This window comes from Taeniopygia guttata, chromosome 1 (genome assembly GCF_048771995.1).
Source record: "Taeniopygia guttata chromosome 1, bTaeGut7.mat, whole genome shotgun sequence".
Lineage (NCBI taxonomy): Eukaryota > Metazoa > Chordata > Aves > Passeriformes > Estrildidae > Taeniopygia > Taeniopygia guttata.
Window position 1 is genome coordinate 29751211 of NC_133024.1, and position 27793 is coordinate 29779003.

General features: G+C 42.7%; 1 protein-coding gene across 3 annotated transcripts; it reads right to left on the reverse strand.

Moving 5' to 3' along the window:
* Positions 1-319: 319 nt before the first annotated feature.
* Positions 320-27793, reverse strand: FOXJ2 (forkhead box J2). Of its 3 annotated transcripts, none has more exons than XM_072926315.1 (12): positions 27548-27790; positions 26268-26392; positions 11371-11723; positions 10758-10832; positions 8768-8836; positions 8282-8422; positions 7665-7863; positions 5489-5809; positions 5002-5103; positions 4346-4546; positions 3514-3612; positions 320-2945 (listed from the first exon to the last, which is right to left on the reverse strand). In XM_072926315.1, exons 3-12 carry the CDS (start codon positions 11701-11703, stop codon positions 2857-2859), a joined length of 1629 nt encoding a protein of 542 aa, XP_072782416.1. In that variant the 5' UTR covers positions 11704-11723; positions 26268-26392; positions 27548-27790; the 3' UTR covers positions 320-2856. The 3 variants fall into 3 exon arrangements, with proteins under 3 accessions (XP_072782416.1, XP_030123949.1, XP_030123957.1); XM_030268089.4 differs by having other exon boundaries at positions 27070-27790; XM_030268097.4 differs by having other exon boundaries at positions 7665-7860; positions 26268-27793.

Sequence of the window (27793 nt, forward strand, 5' to 3'; positions counted from 1 at the left end):
AGAAGCATTTTAAAATCTGCTTTTAGTGCTCTTCCTTAAAAGAGACAGCAAATATTAAGACAAATAGACACTAAGCATTGGTAGAGTTTTCACTCTGCTTTTCTGGTCAGCATGAATTGAAAGACTCAGATCTCACTGCCCTGGGAACAGCCACCTAGGAGAACCTTCAGCTCTTAAAATCCTAAAAAGTCTCCATCTAAAGAACATCCAGGTGTGGGCTGTCCATTTAGCCACGTCCACACCTAAATTCTAAGGTGGGAACCAAGCCATCCTGACAGGCGCCGCTGAAAGAAAAGAATCAATACTGGCACCAAAACAGTTAAACCATAAACATTCACTTTTTCTTTTTATTAAGAAAGCATGCACAAAAATAAACTCGTGAGACCACGCCCCTCTCTCCCTGACCACTGACACAAAGCATTGGGGGCGGGCTGGAGGGGCCTGCAAGACCCCTGTGGGCCAGGCTGGCCCCCCTGCCCTGCCTGCAGGCCGGTGCCAGTGCACCCGCAGAGCTCCACACCCACCCATTGATGTCTTACCACACTAACAACACACATTGATTTCAGGGGCAGAGGAACGAGGCTAATTTGCACACTGACCGGCATGTATTTACATATGCAAAATGAGGCACAACTTAATATGCAAATGAGGCAAATATGCAAATGAGGAGCACTTGGATACGCAGAAGGAGCCATCTTGGTTTGTTTTTCTTCCGGTGGTGTTTTCAGACTTCCACAGGGCCGGCTCTCAGTAATGTCCACTGCAAAACACTAACTGGCACCTGCCATAAGTTGTCTCTCATTGTTGTCTCCGGTGCCACTTTCCACAGAAACCTATCACGCATGCTTCCAAAGCTGTATCATTCCCATCCTGAGGCAGCAGAGATAGCAGCTGACTCCATGTTGAAGCTGTCTGGGATTCCTCATTTCTCTTGGAAATGCTCAATGACGAACGCCCCCCCCCCCCCCCAACACACACTTAAAACAAAAAAAAACCCAAAAACAAAACCAAACAAAAAAATTTTTAAAAAGGAAAAAAAAAAAGAAAAAAAGTGCTGTTCTCCCCTTCCAATGCAATGAGACTCTGTCCGCTTCCCTGACAACAATCCAATTTCCAACTGGTTTATCCCTACAGCAAATTTAGAAAGCAGTGCTAGTTCTCCACCTTCCTGCAGTCAGAATACAGGTTATTACTTTATTCCTGTGCTCCAGGTCTGTCAAGCAGCCATGATAGTCTATTTCCACATTTGTTCCCCTCACTGGTAAATAGGGAATAAGGGCTGGGGGGAGGCTTTACAAAATATTAAGAAGAAACAAGAGGTTTGACAGAACGGAGCCCTGTGAGAAACGAAGGGGAACACAGGACACAACTTTGGTGAGGAAGCATCTCAATGCTCACTCCCGTTCCTGCACCTCTTCCACTGTCCTGATTTGCACGTGCTGACAAAGCTCATCCTTCAGGATTTACACTAAGTTACATCATCTCCCCAGCTGAACTGCAAGGGGTCTGAGACACCCTCCTCCCTTTCATACTACACTGTCCGGCTGGTAGGTTCAAAACTCTGCTCCGCTTCACCCTCTTTCCCCTAATGCCCCTCTTACAAAAACCGCTTCCAAGGGCCTCTCGGTCCCTGACCAGAGGGTTTAGCCCTTGACCAGCAGCCCCCCAGTTCAGCCCCACTCTGCACAGCAGCTTCATCTGCCCACCACAAGCCCATTCATCAAGTGGGAACCGCTGATTGAGGATGTGCACCTACAAAGCCAGACTCCTGTTGCTGGCACTCTCAACCATGGGCAAGGACAGCCCCCAAAGAAATATGAGGGGTGGAGGACCAAATAACAATTGGACAAATACTGATGGGAGAAAACTTTCAAATTTGCATATAAAAGGGAGAGCCTCACTACATATTTTGAAAAGGGGCTTGAAGGGGTATGGGCTGAAATGAAAAGCTCTGGGGAACAGAATTTGCTGAATCACACGTGACACCCCTGACTGCTTTTTTACCTGATGGGTATGTAGGCTTCACCTAGAGACTGAAAAAGGCAGTGTAGGAAATGGGTCAGGATTCCCTCAAAATCTCCCAGTCTTCACAGATGGCACTACATTCTGAAACCCTACTTCTCTGCTGAAATACCATCTCTGCTACGTTCTCCTTTCTCCAAACTCAGGTCTGCCCGCCCAGCTCAGCTCAGCTCTCCCTACCTCAGGGATTACCATCTCTTTGTACTTGGGAACACCACTTCTTTTTTTGCCATTCCTGCTGGTGCAACAAAGTTCACAGAGCTAAGATCACCCCTCCAGAGTCCCTTCAGCCCCCTGACCTTTACAACATTTACGAAACAACATAACTACAGGCTCCCAGGGTCCACTAGGCTCTCTCACTCCAGTAGCCAATACGACAGATTCACCGGCCACCTTGAAGGGAAAGAGGGATTGTTAAACGCAAAATAACGGAGGCAGAGAAAGATGCACTCGAGGATTCAGCCTTCCAAGGTCTTTTCATGGCACCAAGGACCCATCTTCCCGCCCTCCACAGGGCACTGCACAACACGAAAGAGCCGATCCAATGCGTCTGAGGCCACCGGAGGAGGGGGAGGGCTGTGCTCAATTATTGGTAATAATAATAATAACAATAATAATAATAAACAAAAGAAGAAAAGAAGATAAAACAGGACGCAAGGAAGGATTATCTTCGGCAGCATCTTGCGGTGGCTTCTCTGGCGGAGATAGAGAATATATATCTATATACAGGCAAGGCAGGGAGGCTGGGGAGGGTGGTGCTGACACCATTGACCCCATGTCCCCCTCCCCCTCCCACGTCCTTCATAAAGGACGGGCTATCAAGTCTGTAACTCGCTAGGTGATTAAGTCCCAGTCGAAATCATCGGGGATTTCCTCATTGGCGCCTGGAGGAGGCCCTGGAGGTCGAGGGACCAGATGATGAGCTGAGCCAAAAACAAGAAAAAAGAAGAAAAAGGAAAGAGAAGAGTTAGATTCTAAAAATACATGCTTTTTCACAGTGGGCCCTTGGGCAAAAGAAATCAAATTTGGGCCTTCTCCTTTCCAACAGTCTAACAAGCAAGAACACTACTGGCGTTAATCTCTGTCAGCATCTACCAGTGTCTGGGAATGTTTGGCTGTGAAATTCTCCACAATAGCTTCTACAGAAGTTTCAGCCTCCTTTACTTACCTCATAGTTGACTGCTGATAGAGCACAAATGACTTCATCAACAGAAGCTTCTCATGTACAGCTGTCTTCAAACAACTTAACTGAGGGTATGGTTAAGCTAGAAGACTGTTTATGTGAAGTGAAAGAAATCAGGCCTTTGAAATCCTAAATGTTCTCAGAGTATCCCAGAGTATTTAGAGCCCTAAATGGAGGATCCCTTGCAGCCCATGCTCCCTCTCTAGTGCTCCATTTGATTACTAAATGCTTTGGGAGAAATGCACAAAGGGGTTGGGAATCAGTTCTTTAATGCTCATCGGTTCATTAATATGCCTTAACGCCCTTACCTGGGCGATTATATCCCGGAGAGTCCTGGGCAGAAATCTGGTACATAGGAGATGGCCCGGAGAAGAGATGGGGAGGCTGGGGCTGACCATAGGAGTTCACTGAGAAAGGAAATGAATTAAGAAAACAAAAAAACAACGGTTCAGGTCAGCAGTCTTGGCCCTGACTGGACGGCAGCTCAGCCACAGAGCAACTCACTCAGACCCGCAGGATACTGAGGAGATGTTCAGCTGTTGAGTCCTAACTCCAAGCTATGGCTTGGTCAGGGATCTTGTTCTTGAAACCAGCAGGAGTTTCTCTATTATTGTAAGAGAAGAAAATTTTCATCCAGAAACACCACAAGCTGGCTCAATATCATCCATTTAGTTCAGTACTAGATGACACACACCATTACAGTTCTATCAAGACCACCATATCCCCTCCTCAGAATGCAACCCCTACTCCTTGTACAGTATTTCTCCAGCAAGGGTGCAGGAGCTTTCTCCTTTACTGTTCCTGCCATCTGGAATAGCAAACTCTCTACCTTGCCATTCCTCTGTTGGTCACCTAAAAAATACCATCCTCTTCTCCTCTTCCAGGTTTGCCCTTTAAATATATTCCTGTCTGGAGGTTGCCTGTCAATAGTATGCATCACATAGCAGCAGTCTGTCCAGAGCACAGGTATAGGACATCCCAGTTCTTTAAAGCCAGAGAAGGCTGAGTTGCTACAAACAGCTCTGACAACCTAGCTCTGGATTGCTCAGTGCTGCATTGCCTGGTAAGGCCGCAAGTAATTTCGAATACTCACAGAACTGGGCCTTCATTTGCATGTCATTTTAGTCTCCTCCTAATTACCTTGGTTCATGGATTGCTCCTGTTTGCCACTGTTCAGGGCACAAGAATCAGAGATTCGAGGGGGCTGCTGTGGGCCAACCAGATGAGGGAGCTGACCAGTCTGGGTAAGGAAGTGATTAAGGGAGTCACAGAGGTTGGCAATATGGTGTTGATCCAGCGTCCAGTTCTTCCGCTCAGCCTGGCGCAAACTCTCCATGAGCTCTGCAGGGGACAGGGGAGAGTGTCAAAGACAGTAGTCACACTGTGATCTTACCAGCAAAGAATTTCTGACCCTAAATCCTACCTCCTCCTCACAAACCAAACTTTATAGTTTCAAATCTGTCACCAGATTCCTGAACAGCTCCACATCTAAGATACTGTGACACTGACTCAGGCAAAGAAGAGTTGAAAGGAAAAATCTCAGTCAGCTTTCTGACATACTTTTATGACTTAATTCTCCCTGCCCCATGTCCTGCAGTGTTCATTCAAGTGCTTCAGGATCTTTAACAGAACCCATGAAGTAGGACACCTCTTTTTAAAAATGAGGTGAATCACTGAGAAATCCAGACACTTGCCACAGTTACATTGAAAAAAAGATCCCTGCACAGCACTTGTGTGTTCTAGACTACAGCCCTAGTCATTGAGGCACTAGCTTTAGCCACTAGGCCAACACTGACCTGAGAATTGGGAGTGCTCAATACTAGACCAGTTCAGCCGGTTTACCATCTTGAAGCTTTCCTTCAGGGAATCAATGTTGGAGCACCAATCAGGGGGAAACGCTGGAATGAATCAGGGACAAGATTAATACAGTATAGATCACCTTTTCTCTCCACCCCTTAATTTAAAAAGATTGGCCCCTCTTTACCAAAGAGCCTGATGCTACAGCAGCTAGAAATCCTTTCTCCCTTGGAAAACCAGGGGCAGTATCTCCTTTTTCACTAAGGCCCTGACTTTATGCTGCATCCCAAGCTCAGGGTGGATATACACTCCATTCTCCAGATAAGAAAGCAATTTCCTTCTCAGATTTCAACCATATCTGGCTTTCCCCCCTTTTCAACACACAAGTAGGCACTACTTAGGGAAAGCTCACTTGTGGGATTTCTGTCTGGGGGCTCCTCACTGCTCCCTTTCCTCCATTCGTGCTTTCCATGACCCCTGACTCACCAAAGCCAGCATTGTTGATTGAAGCCTGCGACTGCTGCTGCTGCTGGTGTGGCTGCTGCTGTGGGTGGGAGTGTGGGTGATGTTGTTGATGCTGGTGGTAACCTCCATGCTGCATCGGGGGCGGGTGCATGGACATCACTGGTGGAGGGCCATAACCTTCACCACCCTGCTGCTTTCCTCCTTGGGATGGGCAACCCTCTGGAGTTGGAGTGTGGAGTGGGGGAGCAGCACCCACTGAGGAGGGGCCTTGCTGCTGCTGCTGCTGGTACATGTAGTAATTGTGGTTGGAGGGCTGCATGTCACCAAGGAGTGAAGAGAAACCTGCCAAGTAAATGAAAGAGGAGGGAGCTTTAAGAGAGCCTGGATCAGACCTATGCTTACATTATCCAGCTCTAATTTCACACTGCTCATCCCACTATTTTTGAAGCTTTAGGAGTGCCCTCTACAGGCTGCCAGCAACCATCACCTGTACAGTTATGCCCTTGCTGAGCTCTAGACACAGAAGGCTCTACAACAAAGCCCCAGAAGGAGTTTAGTACAGCATTAGGCACTTAAGTTCCTCCCTGATTTTTTTCCTAGACTTACCAAAATAACCCAACCTCTCCTGAAATGTCAAGCACATGCTGGTTTCCTACAAATGACCATTAAGCATACTTAAACAGTAGAACATTTAGAAAATCTGTAACTTAATGCATCTGACTTGCTTATTTCCAAAGACTCCCTTCAAGTTCCCTTCTTACAAGCAGCTTGGTCAGGAATCTTCACAATTTTTTCTCACATTGATCATAAAAGACTCTGCTTTTGTACAAAGAGCACACTGCACACACCAGGGCTCCTTTATTACTTTCATTCCTCCTGACTCACTGGGTGTGCCATTTCTATCCTCCTGTATTTCGGGCAACCCCTACACGTGAGAGCATCAGGTATTTTCCATCCTTCCTGAACACCAGGAGCTCAACATATCTCTTACGTCTGCTTCCCCTGTTCAATCTCTCCTTACACTGGGGAACCTCTGTGGAAAACCACAGTCAGGGGCACTGCATGCCATTAACTTGAGCAACTCACTTCTTCCTTTGAATACCCTTACTTGACCATCTGCAAGCAAGCCTCACATTTTTACTAGATTCAACATCAACCCTTTGAGTATCCTACTACTGTCCTGAGGCAAAAGGATGAATACTGCCATCCTGACTCAAAAGTTGCTGACAAAACTTTTTCAAAAACTGCAAGTTTTCCTACACTGCCATGCAGCCTACAACTTGGAGGGGAAAAAACGACAGATGCTAAGTTTGTAAAATCAGAGGAACACACCAAGTCAAGGTTCTTCTCTACATTTTTCTAGCTTGCTCTTACTACCACACCTCACACGACAGGCTCCTACTAGGAGTGCCAGCATGATGAAAGCAGTGAAAGTAGACACATTTTTATTTCACTGAAGCTTCAAGTTCAGGAGGCCCTTTCTGGAGTGGCAAACTTTGCCTGCACTGTGTAATGGCTGACAGCACAGGTGAAAAGCTCATGTAACAACATATTCCTTTTTACACCAGATTAATATTTAGAAGAGTGTTTAATAAAGGCAGAAAGAGCTTTAAGTTCTTCTGAAGTATTTTCCACTGACATCTCATCCCTGAAGTGATTCTGCCCTCTTCTGGCTGCTTATTCACTCCCAGAAATGCAAGATATGAATGGAGTCTGAGGCCCTCTCTTCTCTGCTCTCAATCCACAAAGCTCAATTCTCCAAGGCCTTTTACAATCCTACTTTTAACACCTGATCTGAGCAATGATGATTTTCCACTCTCCTTTTGAGAAACTCCAGATGCAACAATCCCCTCCCTCTTACAGCTTCTAGCCTGACAGACTGTGAATGTTTCTCTGACATGCTTTTCTTCACGACTTCATTTTTCTCAGCTTCTGCCATTTTAGTATTTGCATTTGTATCAACACAAGGCATTTTTAAATCATTGTGCTTTTTTATTCTGGGAGAACTAGGGGGAGCAATGCATAAAAGAACGTGCAGATTTCTTATCAGCTCCCGGCAGAAGTAATTACAGCATGCCAAAGAAGGAAAGTCTGTTTGCACAGGCTCCTAAACGAGGAAAGATCTGAGAGATGCCAAATGGACAAGACTGTGTGGGCAGATACCTGCCCACCCCACATGACGCATGTAGTTACTCACCGTGCTGAGAGGAAGATGATTTCTCCAGCATGGATTTGTAGAGATTTCGGAAGGACCAGCTAAGATCCTGGAAGTTGATCTCGGAGTAGGAGAACTTGAAGTCATGGTTGGCACTGTACAGCGGAGGTGGCACATCGGCCCCTTCACGGCCCTGCCCCCCTGCTACAGTAGAGGCAACATCCACTGGCCCTGCACCCTGCTGAGGGAGGCAGAAATAAGGCCTTTAGCCTGTACTAGGATTTGCAGCTTGAGACAGAGATTAGACTAGATAGACATAGAACATGCACTGATATCCCATATCAGTTAGCTCATCTTCCAGCAAATCTTCCCAAATGCCATTTTTCTTGAGGAACACCAACCAACCACAGCACAATGGCTCCAGCCTTTTCTTCAGCCATTATCATTATGCCTGTATCCTTATCCCCATCCAACCCTTTGCTAAAATTCACTTCCTCCTAATTTTCTATCTCTGCAATTTCAGCTCCTTCCCTTCTTTTTATTTTTGCCTCCATATCACAATTTTCACAATTGCCTCTCCTCACCACTTCGCTTTTCCATTCATGCACTCCTCCCACTCTCCTTTTCCTCCCACTTCTCTCCCTTTCCCTGCGGCTCACCTGACTGTAGTTAGCAATGGGGGTAGTGCTCTGGATCGACATCTGAGGGGTAGCCTCAGGTGGCAAAGAGGCTTCTGTGCTGACTGGAACAGCCCCTCGGGGGCTTTTACTTGCCTCTTGCTCTGGGGAGTCTTGTGGTATCTGTAGATGGGGAAGAAAGAGAAAAGGAAAGGAGCAGAAATCAAAAACAGATGGAGAAGTGAAACTGCAGATGGGAAGCCAGCTCCCCCGCTGTAGAAGTTCATGGCTTAAAAAAGAGGAGGACTGGGCCTTAGTCACTGAAAAGTCAGGATAAAGGACTTCAAACAAGATTAACTTTGCTACTGAATAGCAGCAACAACAGGCAACCAACAGGACATACACACTAGTTCGTTCAGTCCTGGCCTTTGTCTGCCCATCTATACACCCTGGCCCCAAAACATTATCATGGTCTGGTGTTGGAAGGGAATTCCCAGCTCCATGCTGTATGTAAAGAAAAACACTCACGTCATCATCTGGAGGATGCCGCCTCTTACGAGATATATCTGGACATGTATCTATTGTCCAATAAGAGCCCTGGAAAAAAGACCCATTGGTGAATGAATGATGAAATCACAGAGCTTCCTGAAACAGGGGACTGCTGACTCAACGACTGCAGCACCAACTAAACATTAGGACCACAAGGACTATCCTTTAGAACTGCAGACAACCGAGACTAGGGTGTTGCCAAGAGATTCCTTTCTTGCACTGGGTTGCATTGAACTTTGAGGAACAATGCTACTGGTAGAAGGCAGAATCCTCTACTTTCCATCACTCTTGAGACAGGACACAAAAGGATGGTTTGATCCAAGCTAAGTTAACTCTTTTGGGCCTGCACACGCTTTTCAGTGGCTTCTCCACTACTTGAATTTATGACTAACTCATGAGAACCAACTCAATGTTGGTATTTGGCAGAGACAGCCAGAAGGATTGCTCTTTTTTCACGATTGTGAGACTCCACTTCAAGCATCCACAGAGGGCCCATGATGGCTAAGAAATAAACCATGGTTAAGAACTAAAACAAATGATGTACACAGAAGTCTGTTTAGCTTGGATAAGAAAAAGCTAAGGGGATCAAACCACTGTCTTCAACTGTGTAAACATGTTATAAAAGACAACAGAATCAAATTCTTCTCAAAAATGTACAGCACAAGAAGAGGCAAGTAATACAAGTTACAGCAAGGGAAAGTACAGTTAGATATAAACAAAACTTTCTTCAAAATTATGGTGTTGCAGCACTAGAACAAGTGCCCAGTTTTGCTATCTCTATCCCTGGAGATATTAAAAATTTGACAAATCTCATCAGCCTAATGTGATTGTTCCTGTCTGGGAGAGGATAGGGGAACATGTCAATCCCTAGACCTCCCTTTCAACATAAAACAGTGTATAATTATGTGTGTTGTCTTCTGACTAAGTACAAAAAACTCTAAAGTGGATTTAGCTTGTTTTAAACTCCCATCGAGATCTGAATAATCTGAATAAGCAACAAGCACAGATTTCCCTTATAAACCCAGTCCAACATGCCAATGAACACCTGCAAACATATACTCTTAAGTCAGTTAGGATTTCCTGGAATAAGCCACCTAATAAATGGTATTTTTGAGCTGTGATCCTCCTATTTCCATTTATAGATGCCAACTGAGCACCACACAGTCCTTTAAATATAACCTGAAATAAAGGCCTGAGCAAATGGTCCTTTCTTGTAACTTTAGGATGAGGGGGATGAGACAATCCTTGTGTCTCAATACATAGCTTCTTGCCCCTACCATCTCCTCCTGCTTGTTTGGTTGTGGGTTTTTTTCAGACAATAATATCTGCATGCCAAGATGCCAAGTCTTGGTTTTGCTACCAAGTCCCCTTTACAATCTATGTGTACTATCAGAGCTTCACCATTCCTTAATTAGCCAACATATTCCTAAATTCTTGAGTTTTACTTGTAAATAATTTCTACAAATTTAAACAAGGTGATGATGACATATTTTTCCAACACCAAATACTTTGCAATCTATACAGGTAGCAATTCTGCTCTCATTTCCATAGATCTTGCCTCCATGAAATCCATGATGTCACATCACAGTCCTACTGTTCCTCAGGAGCCACTATGCTCTCTCATAACAGAAGGTTGGACTATATCCACATTTTACACACAAAGATAAAGAAGAAAAAGAAACAAAACTAATGAAGTACATTCAATCACACTTTTGACTTCTGCCAGTATCTTTAAAGTCAACTAAGGATCACCAATAAGAAAAATAATTACTAAAACCCTTACAGTTCCTTTACAGGTTCCCTTTAAGTAAATGCTTCTGCAGCCAAAGGACTGCAGTAAATCTTACTACTGCTTCCATTTTTGCCTACACTTTAGGTTTCAAATTCCAACCAGGAGTTAGAAAGGGCAACCCCAGCTTATTTCCCTGCAGTTTTAAATTGCTTGCCCAGGAGCATGCAGATTTCTTACCTTCCCAGGATCATCTCTTGGTCGAGGCACCTTTCGAAAACATTTATTCAGAGAGAGGTTATGACGAATAGAATTCTGATGAGAGAGTAAGAGATACAGGTAAGTGCTACAACAAAAACATAACAGTCTTCTAGAAATGCACTGGAGCAGAGAAAATAGGATGGCACATACTTAAATGCCAAACCTCACTACATATTGCTGGAATGGGGCAGAACAGAAGCTGTGGAAAGGGATGGATTAAGATGGTAAGATGGGGCTAAACCACCTCTACACCTACAGAAGGTGCAATTAAAATAGCATTACTGAGATGCAGAGGATGGTAGTGAAGTGTTTTGTGGGGTGTTTTTTTGGTTGTGTTTTTTTTGTTGTTGTTTTTGTTTTTCTTTTTGCTTAATGGTGGTAGGTTTTGTGCACACTCCTTCTTAGTGGACCACCACATATGTTCAACAAAATTCTCAGAGAAAATGGGATTGCTGGCTCTACATTTTCTCCAATTGGTCAACTTAGTTTTACATCAGTCTTATTTTAATCAGCGAGGCTATTTTGCACAGAATTAAGAAAGTAAGCCTTATAATTAGGCTAAAAAGGGTACTTCAGTGATGCAAGCCCTCACCTTCCAACCGATACCAGCATTTTTGTAGTAGGGAAAGTTGTCGCAGATCCAACGGTAGATCTCACTAAGTGTCATTTTCTTGGCAGGTGATGAGTTGATGGCATATGTGATCAAAGTGGCATAGCTGTAACGTGGCTTCCCATCTTGGTGCACTGCTGCCTCATCCTTACTCAGTGTGGCATTGGGATCTGTTGGTGAGCCTGGGGGACACTTTCGGGCAGAGCCTGGAGGTCCTGCTTGTGAGGAACCCCCTAATTTTTCAATAGTAGCCCTTAAAGTAAGCTGTGGGAGCCAGTCTATGGAAGTGAGGCTGCTTTCCAGGTCAGAGGCCATGGTGCTGGAAGCAGGAATATCTGTGAGGAGAAAGGAGAGGAAAGCAAACCCTTGAGACACAAACAAGGTGAAGCCTAAGAACAGAAACATCCATTTGCCTTCTTCTTCTGCTATCACAAATACCTGTATGGAGATCATCCTACTTCATGTATCTTATTCACAGCTAGCCAGAACCATTCCAAAATGCCTATGACTGTGCCTCAGGGAGGACCATCCCTACAGAGAGCAGCTGGGACGGTGCTTTTCCACACTGATGGTAACATTGCTAGCGCAGTCTTACCCAGGGCACTGTTCCCAGGTAAAAAGCCAAGATCTGTTTAAAAGAAGTGGAGCCCTTTCAGCAGGTGTATCACATTGACTCCTTTACTACATAATCCATATAACCTTGGTACTCTTCACCAAGATTACGTGTAATCCAGTAGGTTTACAGTGTCAGGTAAGAGGAAAATCATAGCTAAAAGGGAACACTCAGTCATGCCATACACAAACCAAAATTTAATTAGATCATCTGCAAAGTCAAGACTATCTTAATTTGAGGGGAAATTAACTTCTCTCTGAGGCCTAGCCTCTCTTTTTGCATTAGGTGACATTATAATGAATCTTATTCCTCAGAGCTAGGATTACATATCTCATTTTAAAACACCAAGATCATGCATAATACTATATATAGATAATTACATCTACCATGTCAAGTTGGAACAGACTATATTAAGCTCATAATAGTTAAAGCTTTGCCTGCCATAACCAGTTTTTCCTAAAAAAAAAAATATATATATATATATGTATATATTTAAATCCTGCTTAATTCACAATATAGCAGGCAAGTATCTTCTCCAATTCTGAGATACAGAAAAAACTTACTTGTCTGAAATCACACAAGTTTGATGCAGGAAGAGACTCAGAATCTTTTCTCTCATAAATGTTATATAGTTCCCCTCAGAAAAACAAAACACACATGGCTAACAGCTGTATACAAGGATTTCTACGTAACAATTATTTTATAAGAAGAAAACATTTTGCAGCATGAATTTGTATGAACTTACACACTTAGCACACTAAGTTTTCCATAGTCTGTTGCAGTAGATGAGGCAGTAGGAAGTTCATCATTCCTACTCACAAGTGGCTGCATTGCTATACTGGGAGCAATCCCTTGAAGTCTGGAATGAGGTAGCTAATTTTCTAAGGCCACGACTTGCACTGCTCTTTGCATAAAGAGAAGAATCATGTCTTGAAGGCATGCAAGTTCTACACCTTTCATTTCAGAAATTAGTCTTTCCAGAAGATTAAATGGTACTGCCTTTGAGCGTGCTGGAGCATACACAAGGCAAACACACAAACACACTTATGTATGTATAGCAAATTAAACACTTGCATACATATAAGAGAGAAGAGACTGACACAAACACACTTTGCTTAGGAAAGATTCGTCAGCAGACACCTCCCACTGAGTGCATCACTCAGATGAGTGGATCAGATGAGACAGGGAGACACCCATCTGCATGAATACCAATTAGATCCTCGTTCTAAAAATAGGCATTTGACAATAACACAGTGTGGATGCACAGATCCAGAGACAGATGCACCCAGCATTTTGACACTGAAGCTACCCGTTCTTCCCCCACACCCATATGCATTATACCTTTCACTTCTGCACTCCAGTGCTCTCACAGCGCTAAAGCAATGAAGTCCATACTCCAACGCATTCATATGCACTAAACCTTTCATTTCCATGCATGTGTTCACCATACCTCTTAGGGCTCAAACACCTACACAATACCCCAACAAAATCCATCCCTCAGCCCCCACAGGCAGTGGCTTCACAGCCTGGCCTCAGGAAACACGTCCTAATTGCACAGCTAACATTGTCACTCACACTCTTAGGCACCCAGACTGAGAAGTACAATTGCAGCACCACAGCGTCTATGGCAAGTGGAAACATTTTTATGTCTGTGGAGGAAAGGAAAAGCCCATCAGCTCCAACTTACCTATCTATTCATCTGCCACACTATCACTTAGGACAGGCATTGCTATCCACTGAGCAGCTAACTAATTGCTCCAAGCTACAAAAGGCTGTCCATTATCCAGCCCCCTCAAGTTGTCCTTTACTAAATAACTCGTTTTGACTGATTTAATCTAGTATCAAATATTTGAAATGTACACTAATTTTAAAAAAATAGCAGGACTCTTCTTTTGTGAATAATACAAGGGAAAAGCAACAATATATTTTTATCCGCTTGGGATGGACAGACCAATCAAAACACAGCTACGTTTACAAAATAACTTCACAGGAAAAGCCCTCACTAAAAGGAGTATCCCATTTTGGAAGAAAACAAATATGAACTAAATGTTAAGTTGAATGCTTCATTTTGTGTATCTCATAAAAATTTTTGTCTCATATATATGGTGCAAGCAGAAAAAAAATTACTTCTTCTTGTTAAACCACTATGAAAGATCAGTTGCACTAACAATACAACTCCAAAATAAAATAAACACACATTTCTCTGTTCCACCCTCTCCCTCCTTTTTGCTTTTTTAAGACAAGCACAGAAATAAAAAAAAATTAGGTTATAAAAGCCTACAGCAGGTTAAGATACCAATCTGAAACACCAGAAATTTAAGAAACAGAAGAAAGCACTGCTGTTTTCACAGATCTTCAGACTTGCCCAGGTTATGTTAGTAGAATATCTGAGATGATTGGCTATGCAGTAAAATGTGAGGCTGATATGCAACATCTCCATCATCAAATACACAAGCTTTTGTGCATTTGTATAAAATACACTTGTCAGGGAGACAAGCAAAATTAGAATTGGGTCAGATTACACACACACTGAGAAATTTAATATTTTCATTCCTTGGCTTATAAAAATCTTTGACAAGAAAACAAAATCCAAAAATCTTTAAAAAAATCAACCACCATAACAAACCCTGTGTCTATATACGCACTTGTCACCCAGTACTGAAACAGTCACTTTTCAGTAAAACACAGCAGCTTTTTAAGACCATACACACTAGACAGTAATTTAGGACAGAAAGCGAAGAGTCAGACCAAATAGCAATCACATGGGAAATTTCAAAGCAGTGGAATAAGACCTTTTTTCCCCAAGTTTGCACTTTATCATGTTACTGGATTTGCTGGCAATATGGGATCTGTAATAATCAGGCATAGTCAAACATTAGGTGAGGTGGCAATTCCAGAACACTTTCAGGGCAACAATAATTCAGTGTAATTGGCTACTAAATTATTTAAAAGAATACTTGCTATGCAGTAAATATTACTGCTAATTTATGTTGCATTTCTCATTCACCTGACCCAAGTGTTTGGTGCATCAGCTTTACACTACTAAATGGCACGATAAAACAAGACTGCAGCCAAACCAGAGCAGCTGATAATTCTTCCAACCTCCCTTTCCCAGCTTATTGCCTGGCAAATCTTTTGAACTCTTCTCTCATGATCCCACTCAAACAAAGAAAAAAACAGTAATAACTAATAAACACATTGAACTGAAATCAAGGGTGCTTTAAAAATCCTACCACACTGGCAAGTCAGAATTTATTTTCAAGAAGTAAAAAGAAAGTCAAAGAGCAGAATTCATATTCTCCCACTTTACAAGGCAAATGCTATCTGTTTATGTATTTGGCTGAATTTAAAAAGCAAGAGTAGGGCAGCCAAGGTCATAACCACCATCAACAGCTGAAAGGTGACTGCAGAGTCTTCATTTCTCAAGCACTAAACAGTAACAGTACAATCCCAAGTCAGACAGGTCAGAGAGATGCAAAAAGTCCAGCCAAGCACTGATCCCGAACTACAGTTAAACAGAAAAGAATCTGTCAAATTCGTTAAAAAATGTATTAAAGAAAATCCCTGCATTGAATACCTCTTAATAACCACTAATTCAATTGGGACTGCAGCTTTCCAGGAAAACTACTGCCTTACTTTGAATCTTTGCAACTAGCAAATGGAAGCTCCTGCTGCAAATGCAAGCCAGGCTCCTGTCGATGGGACAGTAAGGGCCATCCCTGAGCAGCACTGAAGAAATCTGTACTTTGCTACTTTGCAAATCCTCACTCTAAGCCAGTCACACCTTATCCAGGATCACTGCTACCTGCCTATCAGGACAGAAAAACATATGAAATGTGGGGAACGACACACTAAGGGCCACACTGAGCACACAGTTAATAAACATTTATAGCCTGAAGCACTCTCTAAGGCAGGATTCAAAGGCTGGTCAGGCAGAATCAGTTAGGACTGAAGGAGGAAGCCATACAGTGAATGGCACCGTGCTGCACACTGCCTACAGAAGATGCCTATTCTAGAATAAATCTCTACATTTAAATTTTTCTGTGTTTACTTTCACTGTTGCTTTATTTGATAGTATTCTGATCCAACAAAAGACTATGACAAAAAGATTTAAAGGAGACTCAAGTTTCTCAACATGAACTTTGAGAGAAAAATGCAGAACAGACTACCAAGCAATGATAGACATTGTTGTAGAGCACCTATGAATAGGTGACCGCTTGTATTTAGATGCCTGAAACACAGTGATCTAACTAACAATATCAATTTAATATACTCAGAGATCCCGCTAGTCTCTAGGGTATTCAGCAGATTAAAAAACTGGCAAAAAAGGACTATTTGACTACAACCTTGCTGAAATAATGTCACACTGTGAGGAGTAAAAGTAAAACGTGCATGAAAAAATAAAGAGCCTCTACTTTGGTGAAAAAAAGGCAGTTCTGACATACTTATGTAAATTACACACTCAAAAAACCCTGTGTCCTCATCCAATACGAAAAGGAGAAAATAATCCATTTTGCCGAGTCTAGAAGGAAGAGAAATTTGCCATTTTAAGATATGTGCTTTCCCTCATACAGAAGGTGGTGTGAACTAAGACGGCAGGAATAAAACACTTAAAAATCTGATCTTCTCTAAGCAAACATTCTCACAGAAATACTTGTTTTATGTAAGAAATAGGAAAAGAGGATACTGATTATCTGCCCAGACTGAAATTGCTATCCATCACTTTGGTAACTACTTGTGAGAAGCCTTCAGGAAATATTTATATTTCTGGAATCAAATAAAGGAAGAGGCTGGTGGGTATTGCTCATAAAACGAAACTTAACCTGGAAGGAATGAGAGGTGTCATGTTACTGACAAAAGAAAGGCACTGCAGTTTGACAGCACCCTTCTGTCTGCAGTGCCATACAAAAGGAGGAAAAACCATCCCTGGGGGCAAGGAGGTAAGAGAAATTCTCATTCCCTAGAACCATGCTTCCCTTTTTGGGGAGCAGTAGAACAAGCCAAAAAATATCTTCCCAATTAACTACGGGCTTGCAGATGTGGCAACAGGAGGCACATAGCTCTCACTAGTCATGAGCCACAAAGGGAAAAGGGATAGAACCAAAGGAAGCTGCTGTCACCTAAGAGCACACAGCGTGGTATTGCCCCAGCATGAACTGTCACCGTATGCACCTGTCCATGCGCCAGGCTCTGGCTCCACAGCCCTGCCCAAAACTACTGTGTGTGCAAGGCAGCACGGCTCTGAATGCTCAGAGCTATTTCATGGAACACAGGCACTACTGTGACTATGGTATCCTGCATGGAAAATTTGCTCCAAGTCACATAAAACACTCAGATGGTGCTGAAAATTACCAGTTAGAGGAAGATGAAAACTTTTAGGCCATGTATAGCTTAAAAGAAATTGCTGGACTAATTGTTTTGTTATAATTAAACTGTTATGAAGATATTATTTTCCTTTAATAAATAGAAATCTCAATAAAATTAGGTTCATATTAAGTCTCAAAGAACAATAGAAATAAACCAAATTTGTTTTCACTGTCCTTACAGATTAGATAAATATCATGATAGCACATTTATCATAGGACCTTTCAATTCCCTCCATTTTGTGAAAGGTGCACAAGCAGGCTACATATTTGTATTTTGAAATTAGTAAATGAACAGCACTGACTGTGCAGGCATTTTTGGTACTAATGAAGCATGAAGTCTTGTGAGAACCATGAAGTCACCCAAACCCTCGTGTTGGAAGTGCATCAGGATTCAATTCCAAAGGCAATTATGCCCTAGCTTTGTTTGAAACTGACAAATGGTATAGTTTACAAAACCTGACCTGCTTATTTAAACTTATCAACAGATGGCATTATAGCCAAAGTCTGAAATATGCTCATGTCAAGGGAGGCAGTATCTTTATGGGCATAACAGGCTAGGATTGAGCATAGCTAGGGCTTTGCCAGATTTTAATAAAACCAACTAATCAAATGTTTTTGTTGTCTGCTATATAAACATACAGGGAAAAAAAGCATTGATAAATACTACACATACATTGCAGACACTCCTAAGACAGTCTGAAAACATGTGTTCAAAGTTAGGACCAGTTTGTTTATTTATGATGCTGTGTAAGGTAAAGTGGGGAATGTGTAACACCTGTCAAAAGAAACAGTAAATTATACTGAGAATACTGGTATACATAAAATACTTTTGAGCTGGAAATTATTTCCTTTGTAATAAGACTACTAGAAAAGATTTATTCTAATAATAAGCCAAATGTCCCATGACAACTCTCCCAATAACAGATTTGAAGTAAAAAGTAAACCAAGCACTTTGAAGAAGTGCAATGAAAATACATCACCACAGCAGAAGTGCCTCTGCAGCATCCCTCCACCCTCAGTACCACTAAGCAATATTTCACCATTGGAAGTAGCAGCTGTAATTTCAAGCATATGCCAAGGCAGGAGAGAAATCTTTGACATTTGCTTTAAGAATATTATCGGAACAATTACTCTTACACTGAGAAAGGTATAGGGAACTGGTTTCGGAATAACTCAAATTTATGAGCACATATCCGAAATGAAATTTTCCCTCGGAAACAGGGACGTCTGTGGTAGAGAAATAGTAGGTAAGAGCAGGTATTTCTCCTAGCCCTATGAGAGCCCCCAAGCTGAAAGATTTCATCTGCCTATCAGAATCACATGCAGTAATAAACCTGCAGGAGATATGTAAACACTGATTTAATACCCAGTTTCTGAAATTAGAGACAACATCAGAAGTAGATCAGCATGCAGACTATCTTGCTCAGAAGATCTGCACAGCATTGCAAAGACATATACAGAAACACAGGTTAAAAGAATGTAACATGCTTATAAATGAAAACTGTATTCTTACATTTAAAAATGTGTCTTTCAGTGAAAAATTACTGTTAGCCTTGCATTTTAATGATAGCAATAATGAAAAGCTTCTATGTAGGGAAAGGAACATCAGACACATACAGGGAAAATGAAAAACTGACTGCAAGTGGTCAGAACTTTTTCACCAAAGGCTGAACCACTGAAAACAGATTAGTCAATATAAACTCTGCAAAAGTTGCTGAAACAAACCACAACCCACTCGTGGAAATGGGTATCAAGCAGTAGCAAGAACTCTGTACTAAATTCATAGGAAAAAAGGAAATCAGTATCAAGCGCAGATTAGTTGAATACCACATGCCCAAAATGTACATAGAGCACATGCTCCCAGGTTGAGATTACCAAAGCACTGCAGAGAAGCCTGTTAAAGACGAGCTTGAGAGTAAAGTACAGCCGAAATTGGAGAGTGATCAGAAGAATCAAATAATACTGTGTGAGGCTCATAAATTAAGTCTCAACCACTGTTTTAACATAATTCCTTTTCACTATTCCGTAAGCTGTTATTCTCAAACTGACAGAACTCTCTTCCAGTAGACAAAACACCTGACAATCCCTGCCTGGCTCACAACTCTAAAAGATTTGTACCATGCTTGAAATTCAAGAGGATTCAGAACCAAACTATCACACAACACACACCAATTAATGGTTTCTTTTTGCTTAAAACACTAGTACTGCTGCATGGCATCCTACACACAAAATGCTCCATTTTGTGTATCATCCTGAAACTAAATCTTCTGTTCATCTCCTTACAGACACTGAAAGAAGTCCCTTTCTTCCACACACATGCTTGCCACAGTTGTCACCTTGCAGCTACAAGTAAATATTATTCTGCTCTAACCTTGAACATTCCAGTCTTCAAGATACTCTGTCTTTGCTTGTAAAAACCTTTATTTCTTTTGCAATCATGTTTCTCCACAAAAGAAGCCAGGGAGAGTGGGGTACATAAATAAGACAACTACATTTGAGTACCAGTTAGACCTCTGAATAATTTTCAAAAATGGAAATAATGGCTATTTTCATATTTGAAAACAGCTAATTGCAAATATGCAATTAACAGTGGGACCCAGTGATCTTAGAGACCTTTTTCAATCTTAATGATTCTAGGGTTCTATGAAATAAGTACTTTTCAGTGTGTCTGGCCTCTATTGGCTGGCAATGTTCCTGTGTGTATCAAGGTATGAGTCAGCTGAGGAAGAATGCAAAGAGATGTTCATGCAAAAAATGGAAAAGTACAATGTCATGCTTGGTGGCTGGCAGAGGAAAGGACAATGCAGCAAGGGACAGCAACAGATAGGGAAGAAACAGAAATGGGAAGGCACCTTAGAGTGAGCACAACAAGCTGGAACCTTATGTGGTGGATGATAGCCAAAGCACAGGCTTGTCAAGGAGGAGATGGCAACGTGTTGAGAAAACATGCCAGGAGGACAGCTACAGCAACCATGCTGCTAACAAGATGAGAAGGTAACACGGTTGTCAGAGGCCAGCAAGAACAGCTCACAGTCACAGAGATGGTAAATGAAGAAGGAAGCATTAAGAGTTACCCAAAGATTCAAAGAAGCAGCAAAAGATTCAGGCCATGAACAGGAAGATGAGTCCTACACTGTGTGCTCAGAACAAGAACATGTTATAGGCCCAACTGTGGAAGCTTGCAGCAGAGGAAAGCAGGAAACAAAGGCAAATCTCAAAGGAGCTTTCTCAAGTTCCATATTGGCCTCAGGGGTCTTAAACTTGCAGCAATTAATTTAAAAAAATATGTTAAGGTGGTATGCAAAGTTGCATAATTTAATATTCCTGGCATGAAGGAGGTAAAGAAAAGCAAAGAGAGGATACAAGAAGTAGGTCATTGTTTCTAAGTTATGAAAAAAAAAAAAATGGAGGGAGCTAAACAGCTTAGTGCAGAGGCTACTAAGCCTCTGAATGAATGACTAGAATAGTTAAGAGGGAAACCAGGAAAATACTGTCACAAAAGTCAAGGGAGGACAAGATTTCAAGACTGGGCATGATCAAGTGTCAAAAACAGCAGGGAAGCCAAGAAGGATGAAGATGGAATAGAGACCCTGCGACTTGGCCAAGAAAAGGTCATTAGAGATCGCAGGAGAAGCTTCAAGGGAGTGAGAATATCTGTACTGAAGTCAACTTATAAAACAGTTCTAGACTGCACACAGAAAAGACTCTTTTATACAGAATCTTCCAATTTTGGAGTGACTGGCCCTTCAATGAAACAAAAACGCACTGGGGCTTTTACTGTTTCCTAATGCCAAAAAAAAGGGCATATAGAGGTTTTAAGTTCAATATCACATTGTAATTAAGGCAATCAGCAGCAAGAGCAGGCAGCCATTATAAAGTGGTTTTCATCCTTATACTTTGGGACCCTTATAAAGGATCAATAACTTATTCCAGGATAAATGGGAAGCCATGCATGGAGAAGCATGCAGCCCAAGGTCAGCCAGCAAAGGAATAGCAGAACCTTGCAGAGAACATTGCTCTCCCAAAACCCAGACCAGTTCTCTAGATTCAAACCTTGTCTGCTTTGTGCAGGTAGAGATAAGAAGAACTTCAGCTATAACTATTTTAGCAGCATGTTTATTTTTCTCTGCGAGTTCCTGATGAGGAGGGAGAATTTGTCTTGGTTTTACTTAACAACAGGTTTTTTAGGGGAAACTGAGAATTCAGGAACTTTGCTCCTTTAATTTGTGACCACAAAGTGTTCAGATTCTTTCTCAATTATTCAGATTTGAACTTTTAACAGTAATTACATATTTCTGCTATAATCAGCCGCAGTCTTTATAGAGCAGAGAGCATAAACAAAATTTGAATTGCTAATGGTAAAAAAACAAAAAAGCAAGTATTTTTTTCCTCGAGGTATAAAAGCTCTCACTCATCATCTCACCCTGTCCCTCATTACTCAGTCTCTCTTATACATAAAAAAGGCCAAAAAAAGAACACACATTCTCTTAGTTCTTGATTTCACATCAAATAAACTGACCAGCTCAGAAAGATGAGGAATAAGGTACTGGGCCTTGCACAAAATGCTCAGCCCAGTTCTGAAAACCAAGATCCTCAACTGCTAGAGGGAACCAGAGAATGCAATGGAAGGGGTTTTTATTCTAACTAACTACAATATAGCCATTCCTGAGGAAGGGGAGGTGCCAGAAGAGAAGGGAGGGTGGGAGAATGAAAATGAGTTGGACTATGGAGACCAAGTGCCATTCCTCAGCCAAGCAAAACTGGATATTTTCAGTGATTAAAAAAAGAAGTTTCTTGAGATAACCTCAGACAAAACATCCTACATGTCCACAGACATATAATCTAACGAAAGGCAACCAGGAGCAAGTCAAAATGCAGGTGTGGAAGTAAGACCAGAGCCTGTGAGATGCAGTAGACTCCTGCCAGTGAAGAATCCTAGTGAGGAGATGAGGGATGCTTGCTTGATGAAGAAAAAAGCAGCATTTTAGGCTTCTAGGACAATAATACAGAATGCTAAAGGGACCACAAGAGAAAAGAGATACAAAGAGCAGGAACAACTAAGAGGAGGAGTGGGTGTAGGAGGAAATGCTAGTCAAGAAGCAGGCAGGCTGGAAATGTGCTGGGCCTTAAAGGTGCAGGAGTGGAACATGAGTGCCACATGATGCTATGGAGCCCAGAGATTCAGAAAAGGTCAGACATTACCAAAGTCTCTGCTGTCTACCTTTAAATCTGTGCTGGGAAGTATCAGGTTCATAACAAGTAGACTGGGCAGGTCAGAGACAGATGGATAAAATAACAATCTAGTCGAAATCTTGGCAAAGCACCACAGGATATAGCATTAAATTGGTCTTAAAGTTGGCTGTGAGATCTCCAAATTTTTAAACATTCACAGTATTTTGCATTTGCACTTCAAACTTAAGATGAAAATTTGCAATTAATTAATTGCGAAAACATACTGCTGCATGCTTGCTCTCTCTCAGTAATACACACACACAGACGGCCTTTAAAAAGTGAAAAACATGAGTTCAGGGCAGAAATATGTTATAGATTTTGATGTTCATCATACATCCCTTAGAAAGAAGAAGGAAACAAAACCAGCAAAACAGTTAGCAAGTAGCAATACTGCCTCCTACAAAGACCATAAGTATTTGGAGGTTGAACTCATCAAGTGGATATTCTTGCTAAAAAAAAAGTGCACAACTGCCAACAAAGCAGCAAATTAAAGGCTTTTGTTTAGGCTTCACCATTAACACAACTGGAGAGTTCAAACATGTTAGTTATCACATTAGGCTGCCCATCAGTCTAGGGACTACTCGACTTCTCTAAAATGTCTCCCAGACCAAAACCAGTATCCTTTAAAGTATCAATTCTGACGCATCACTCAGAAACAGATTCTGCAAATGGAGCACTACAAAAACATAGAAGGTTCTGCATGAAAATGGTTACTATTCTACCCAAGGCTAGGAGAAGCAAATGGAAAAATGAGTCCAAAATAATTTTTCATCTTTTGGTTGCTAATGAGCGAGATCCAATTCCTGTCTGACAGCTGTGTAAAATGAGATAATCAGCTCAGTCCTGGTCTTGAGGGACAGCTGTCCATATCACAGTTGCCATTAAACCACACCTCCTTTCTGACATTTGAAGTAAATGGCCAAAGATCCAAACTGGGATGCAGACTGAATTTCCCAGTACATGAAGGTCATTTGAAGTTTAGGGAAAGAGGTAGTAACCTGTAACCTGTACCTCTGTGATAAGAATAAACTTCTTCAGAGATACCAACATTCAGCTGTATTTTTAGAGGGGGGAAAAAACCTCAGCAAAAAAGCCCAAACCAGAAGGACTACAGTAGTCACATCTCTCTCTCGGACTGAAAACTTAGATCTCAACTCCTCAAACTGCTTCATTCTTTTATTCCAACTTTTTGGACTCCTTATTCTAACCTAGAAACTTGCCTACAAAACCACATTTCAAGATAAAACCCAAGAAGTTATAGAACACAGACTTAAACAGTATTATAACCTCATGATCTTTCAGTAACATAATCCTTTTCCCATAACTCTTTAGACCGTCTCATTTCATTTTGCTTAAGGGCTTGACCTAAGAAATGCCACACTGTCAGTTCTCAGAGGGGAGCTGAGTGCCCATAGGACAAGATCAGACTGCTTCAACTTAAAAAGTCAACTTTTGGAAGCATGAATGTCCAAATTTAAATTTACAAACACATATACACACAACTGTCTTTTTCCTCAAATGTAGAAGACTTCATTGCTTCTGTTGAAGCCAACTCTACGTTCCTAGGCATCTATAAGAATTAGGCTAGTTACATAGGTACATTCATGTGGTTTTTAAAGTCTAATTTTAGGTGGTCAGGTTTAACATTCTTAATGTAAACTCTTATAGACATAACACTTGCATTTAAACGTGAGTATAAAGTACCCTGCACTTTCATGAAGATAAATAATACCCTCCCTTTTTCTTGCATAGATACTTTGTATAAAATAAATGGTGCAGAGCAGCTGCAGTATTCCATCTCAGAGGAAGCTGCATTTTCACCTGTGATAAACATTTGATGTGAATACCATGATCACTTTGAAGAGCTGTGCTCACGAAAAATTATTCCCTAAAATTTATGAGTATGTCCCAGCTTTTGTATAGCTGTGTTTTATATTATGAGATCTTTCAAGCAGGGATTGTCTTAATTTGGTGTCCAAGTCAGTACCGAATGCCTTGTCAGCAATTAACAAATAAATAACAATTAGTCTATAGCACATCATTTCCAGTCTTTTATGTGTGTACTGAATATTTAAAGCTCAGGCAGCAAATAAAGAATCTTTATCACTAATGGAAGAAAAAAAAACGTTTCATATACAGAAAGGTAAGTGTTGTGGAAGAGCAGAATTTTGTTAAGGCTGGTTGTATATATTCTGTAAAGTGCCCTGGCATCCATCAGAGGCAAAAGCACTTGAAAAATGTCAAGTCATGACTGTGAAGAAGGGGGCAGCATGAGGTAAATTAGCCTCAAGAGCATGAAAAGTCAGTTTATCCCCTTGAATGTACAAAGGCCAAAATGCCTCAGTTATCTCTTCCCTTGTGCTAGATAACACAGCTCTACTCAAAACAGGCTGATTGCATAACTACAGGGCAACAGGTAGGAGGGCATCTAACAGTACCCCCAGAACATAATGTATGCTTGGTGGTTCAGCCTTCCTTTAGAGCCACCTTCTGAAGCCATGAATAACTGAGAAAATTCTCTGCCAAAATGGGGAATCACTTTGGCATCTTTTGTCTGATCTTGCAAGCACATTACACTAAGGAGTACCTTCTTCAGGGACTCCCTGTTTAACCACTGCTCTCCAAAAGGGTTCCCTGTCCTGGCCCTCTGATCTTGGATTTCCTCACTACTATCTCAGTAAAACCAGTAATACCTCAGGTGAAATAGCCAAGATTCTTTTGCTACTGGAATCTGCTTTGGCTTTATTTGAGACGGAGTCTCCCTCAGACTTGATTTCTCAGGAAATCACTACGGTGGTGTCAGAATACTCATTTGTGGCTGGGAATTAACTGCCTCATTTACAAAAAGCAGCAGCTTGGCTCACAAAGCACCAGCACTTTGATTCACAATCCGAGCCCCAGAACACAGCATAAAACACAGATGAAGACTGGTGGCAACCAAACGGCTCCTTTTGGCTTTCAGAGCAGGTTCCACCAGCATCGCCACAGCCTTCATTGCCAGGCCCCTGAGCACCACAGGACCCACTCTCAAGGGCACTCTTTCCAGAATTCATCCCACAGTCCCTTAAGTACATTAGGACACACATCTCAGAGTATTTGCATGGCAATCTTAGATTCAGACCCCAAGCACAGCAAGGTCTGCACCACACAACAATTTTATTCCCACAGTTACAAGCACAGTAGGACCCACATGGAGAACTGACACTCCACCCCATGGGTGCATCCTTTGACACTGGCACTACAAATCACTGCTCTTGTCTCCTCAAAGCTTTTTTCTGGCCATTATTATCATTCTCAGTGACCCCTAAAAGACAGAAATTAATTCACACCAGTGATGATTACAGCTGAGTCTAGGATGAATAAACCAGGGAAAGAAAGTAGAAGGGAAAGGGCAGAGAGGCTTCTTACAATCAGATAGGGCTAAAGTCTCCCATAAGCTAAATAATGAGAGAAATAATCAGGTCAACCCCATTTAGCTCCATAAAGGAGCTAAATGAATGAGACTGAGAAAGACACACAGAAAAAGAAGGTGGGGAGAGGTCTAGAAACAGAAAGAGCTAAAAGATTAAAAGCATGCAGATACAGTGAGAGAAGAGACACAGAAAACAAGGACAGTAGGCGAGAGAAGACAGCTAGGAATAGAGAGGTGCTATAATGTGGTCACTCACTCTGTCTGGAAGATTTTCTGGAGGGAGGTGGATTATCTTCAGTGCTGGTTGTTGGGGTGCTGCCCTTCACACTCCTTCTCTGAGACCCATACTCAGACGGTTGCTGTCAGCTATTCCAAGGGCTTCTTCAAAAAATATTTTGAGGGCGAAAGGATTGTGGATGTAATCAGGATCTTGAGTATTAAAACAATCTGCTGGGGATTGTCAGTCCCCTAAAACAGCTGGTTTTATCCTGGGATGGAGATCCTCTCTCCCTTTTGGCAGCTAACTACTAAAGGGGTGTTCCCCGGGAAACAGCGTTTTCACTGATGGTCAGATTATTTTAGAAATCAGTTTCCCCAATCTGCCTACCTAGAAATCTCTTTTCTCTAGGTACACCTTGCCCGTAAGGAGAAAAAAAAATCTCTTTCTCTAAAACAATTCTTGCTATCTCTGTGGATATTATCTGCCGTGAAATCTGCCTTTTCCTCTCCCTGTAACTAGGAGGTGTGTCTTCTCTCCTTGCACAGGGTATTTGAAGAAAACCCTCTTGGGATTAGGGGATGAGGGATCTTCCTTGGGATGAAGGAGGATGAGATCAGTATTGGAAATTACCTTTATCTCCAGTTAACAGCAACTGGAAAAGGAATCTCTAGCTAAATCTCTCTCTGCTTTCTCTCCCTTGTTTTGCTCTATCACCTGCTGAGCAGATGTAAATAATTAAAATTACTAGGTAAGTATCTGGGGCTCCTGCTTATTTCTGTCTTGGGAATTGCCTCTCCTGGGCATACAGGATTTCCTCTATAAAGACACCCACTACTACCTGGTCTGGGGAAGGGCTGTCTGCTCTGCTTGAGAGAAGACTTTCCTCAGCAGCAGGAGAGAGTCGGCAGTAAAGGTTATTGTCACAATCCTCAGGAACTGGGGTCTGAGGACACCTCTCCCCGTAACAAGTATCGAGGGAGCTCCAGAAGGCTCTGCTCCACAACAAGAAAGAGCAGACCTGCTTCTAGATAGTTACTAGGGCTGGGTGCCGGGGCCTCCGCACACGCCTGGCTGGTTAGTGGGGAAGGGGGCAAGTGTTAGGCTCCCTCACCAGCTGCGGGAAGGGGCCTGGCGGGGGGGGCGCCGGGGTGTCCCCGCACCGGGCGCGGGGCTGCCTAACGGGGCTGCGGACGGGGCGGGGGGCGGCGGGCAGGGTCTCTCCCCCACCCCGGCAGGCTACGGGGGTGTCCCCCCACCCCGGCCGCTGTCCCTGGCTTCCCCCCAGGCCCCAGCTCCTCCTGCCCGGGCTCAGCTACCCCGGGAGGCCGCGGCGGCTCACGGGCCTGCGCGGGGCTGCGCGGCGCCTCCGCCGCCTTCCGCCGGGCCGCGGCTTCGTCCCCGGGGGCTCCCCGGGCTCCGGTGCGGGGGGCCCGGCCCGGGCGGCGCTGACTCTCTCCAGGCCCCGCCGCTCCCGCGGCTGCTGCTCCGGGCTGCGGCTCCACTGCAGGCCCCGGCTCCTCCCCGGCCGCCGCTCCGCCTCCCCCGGCTCCCCCCGGCCGCGG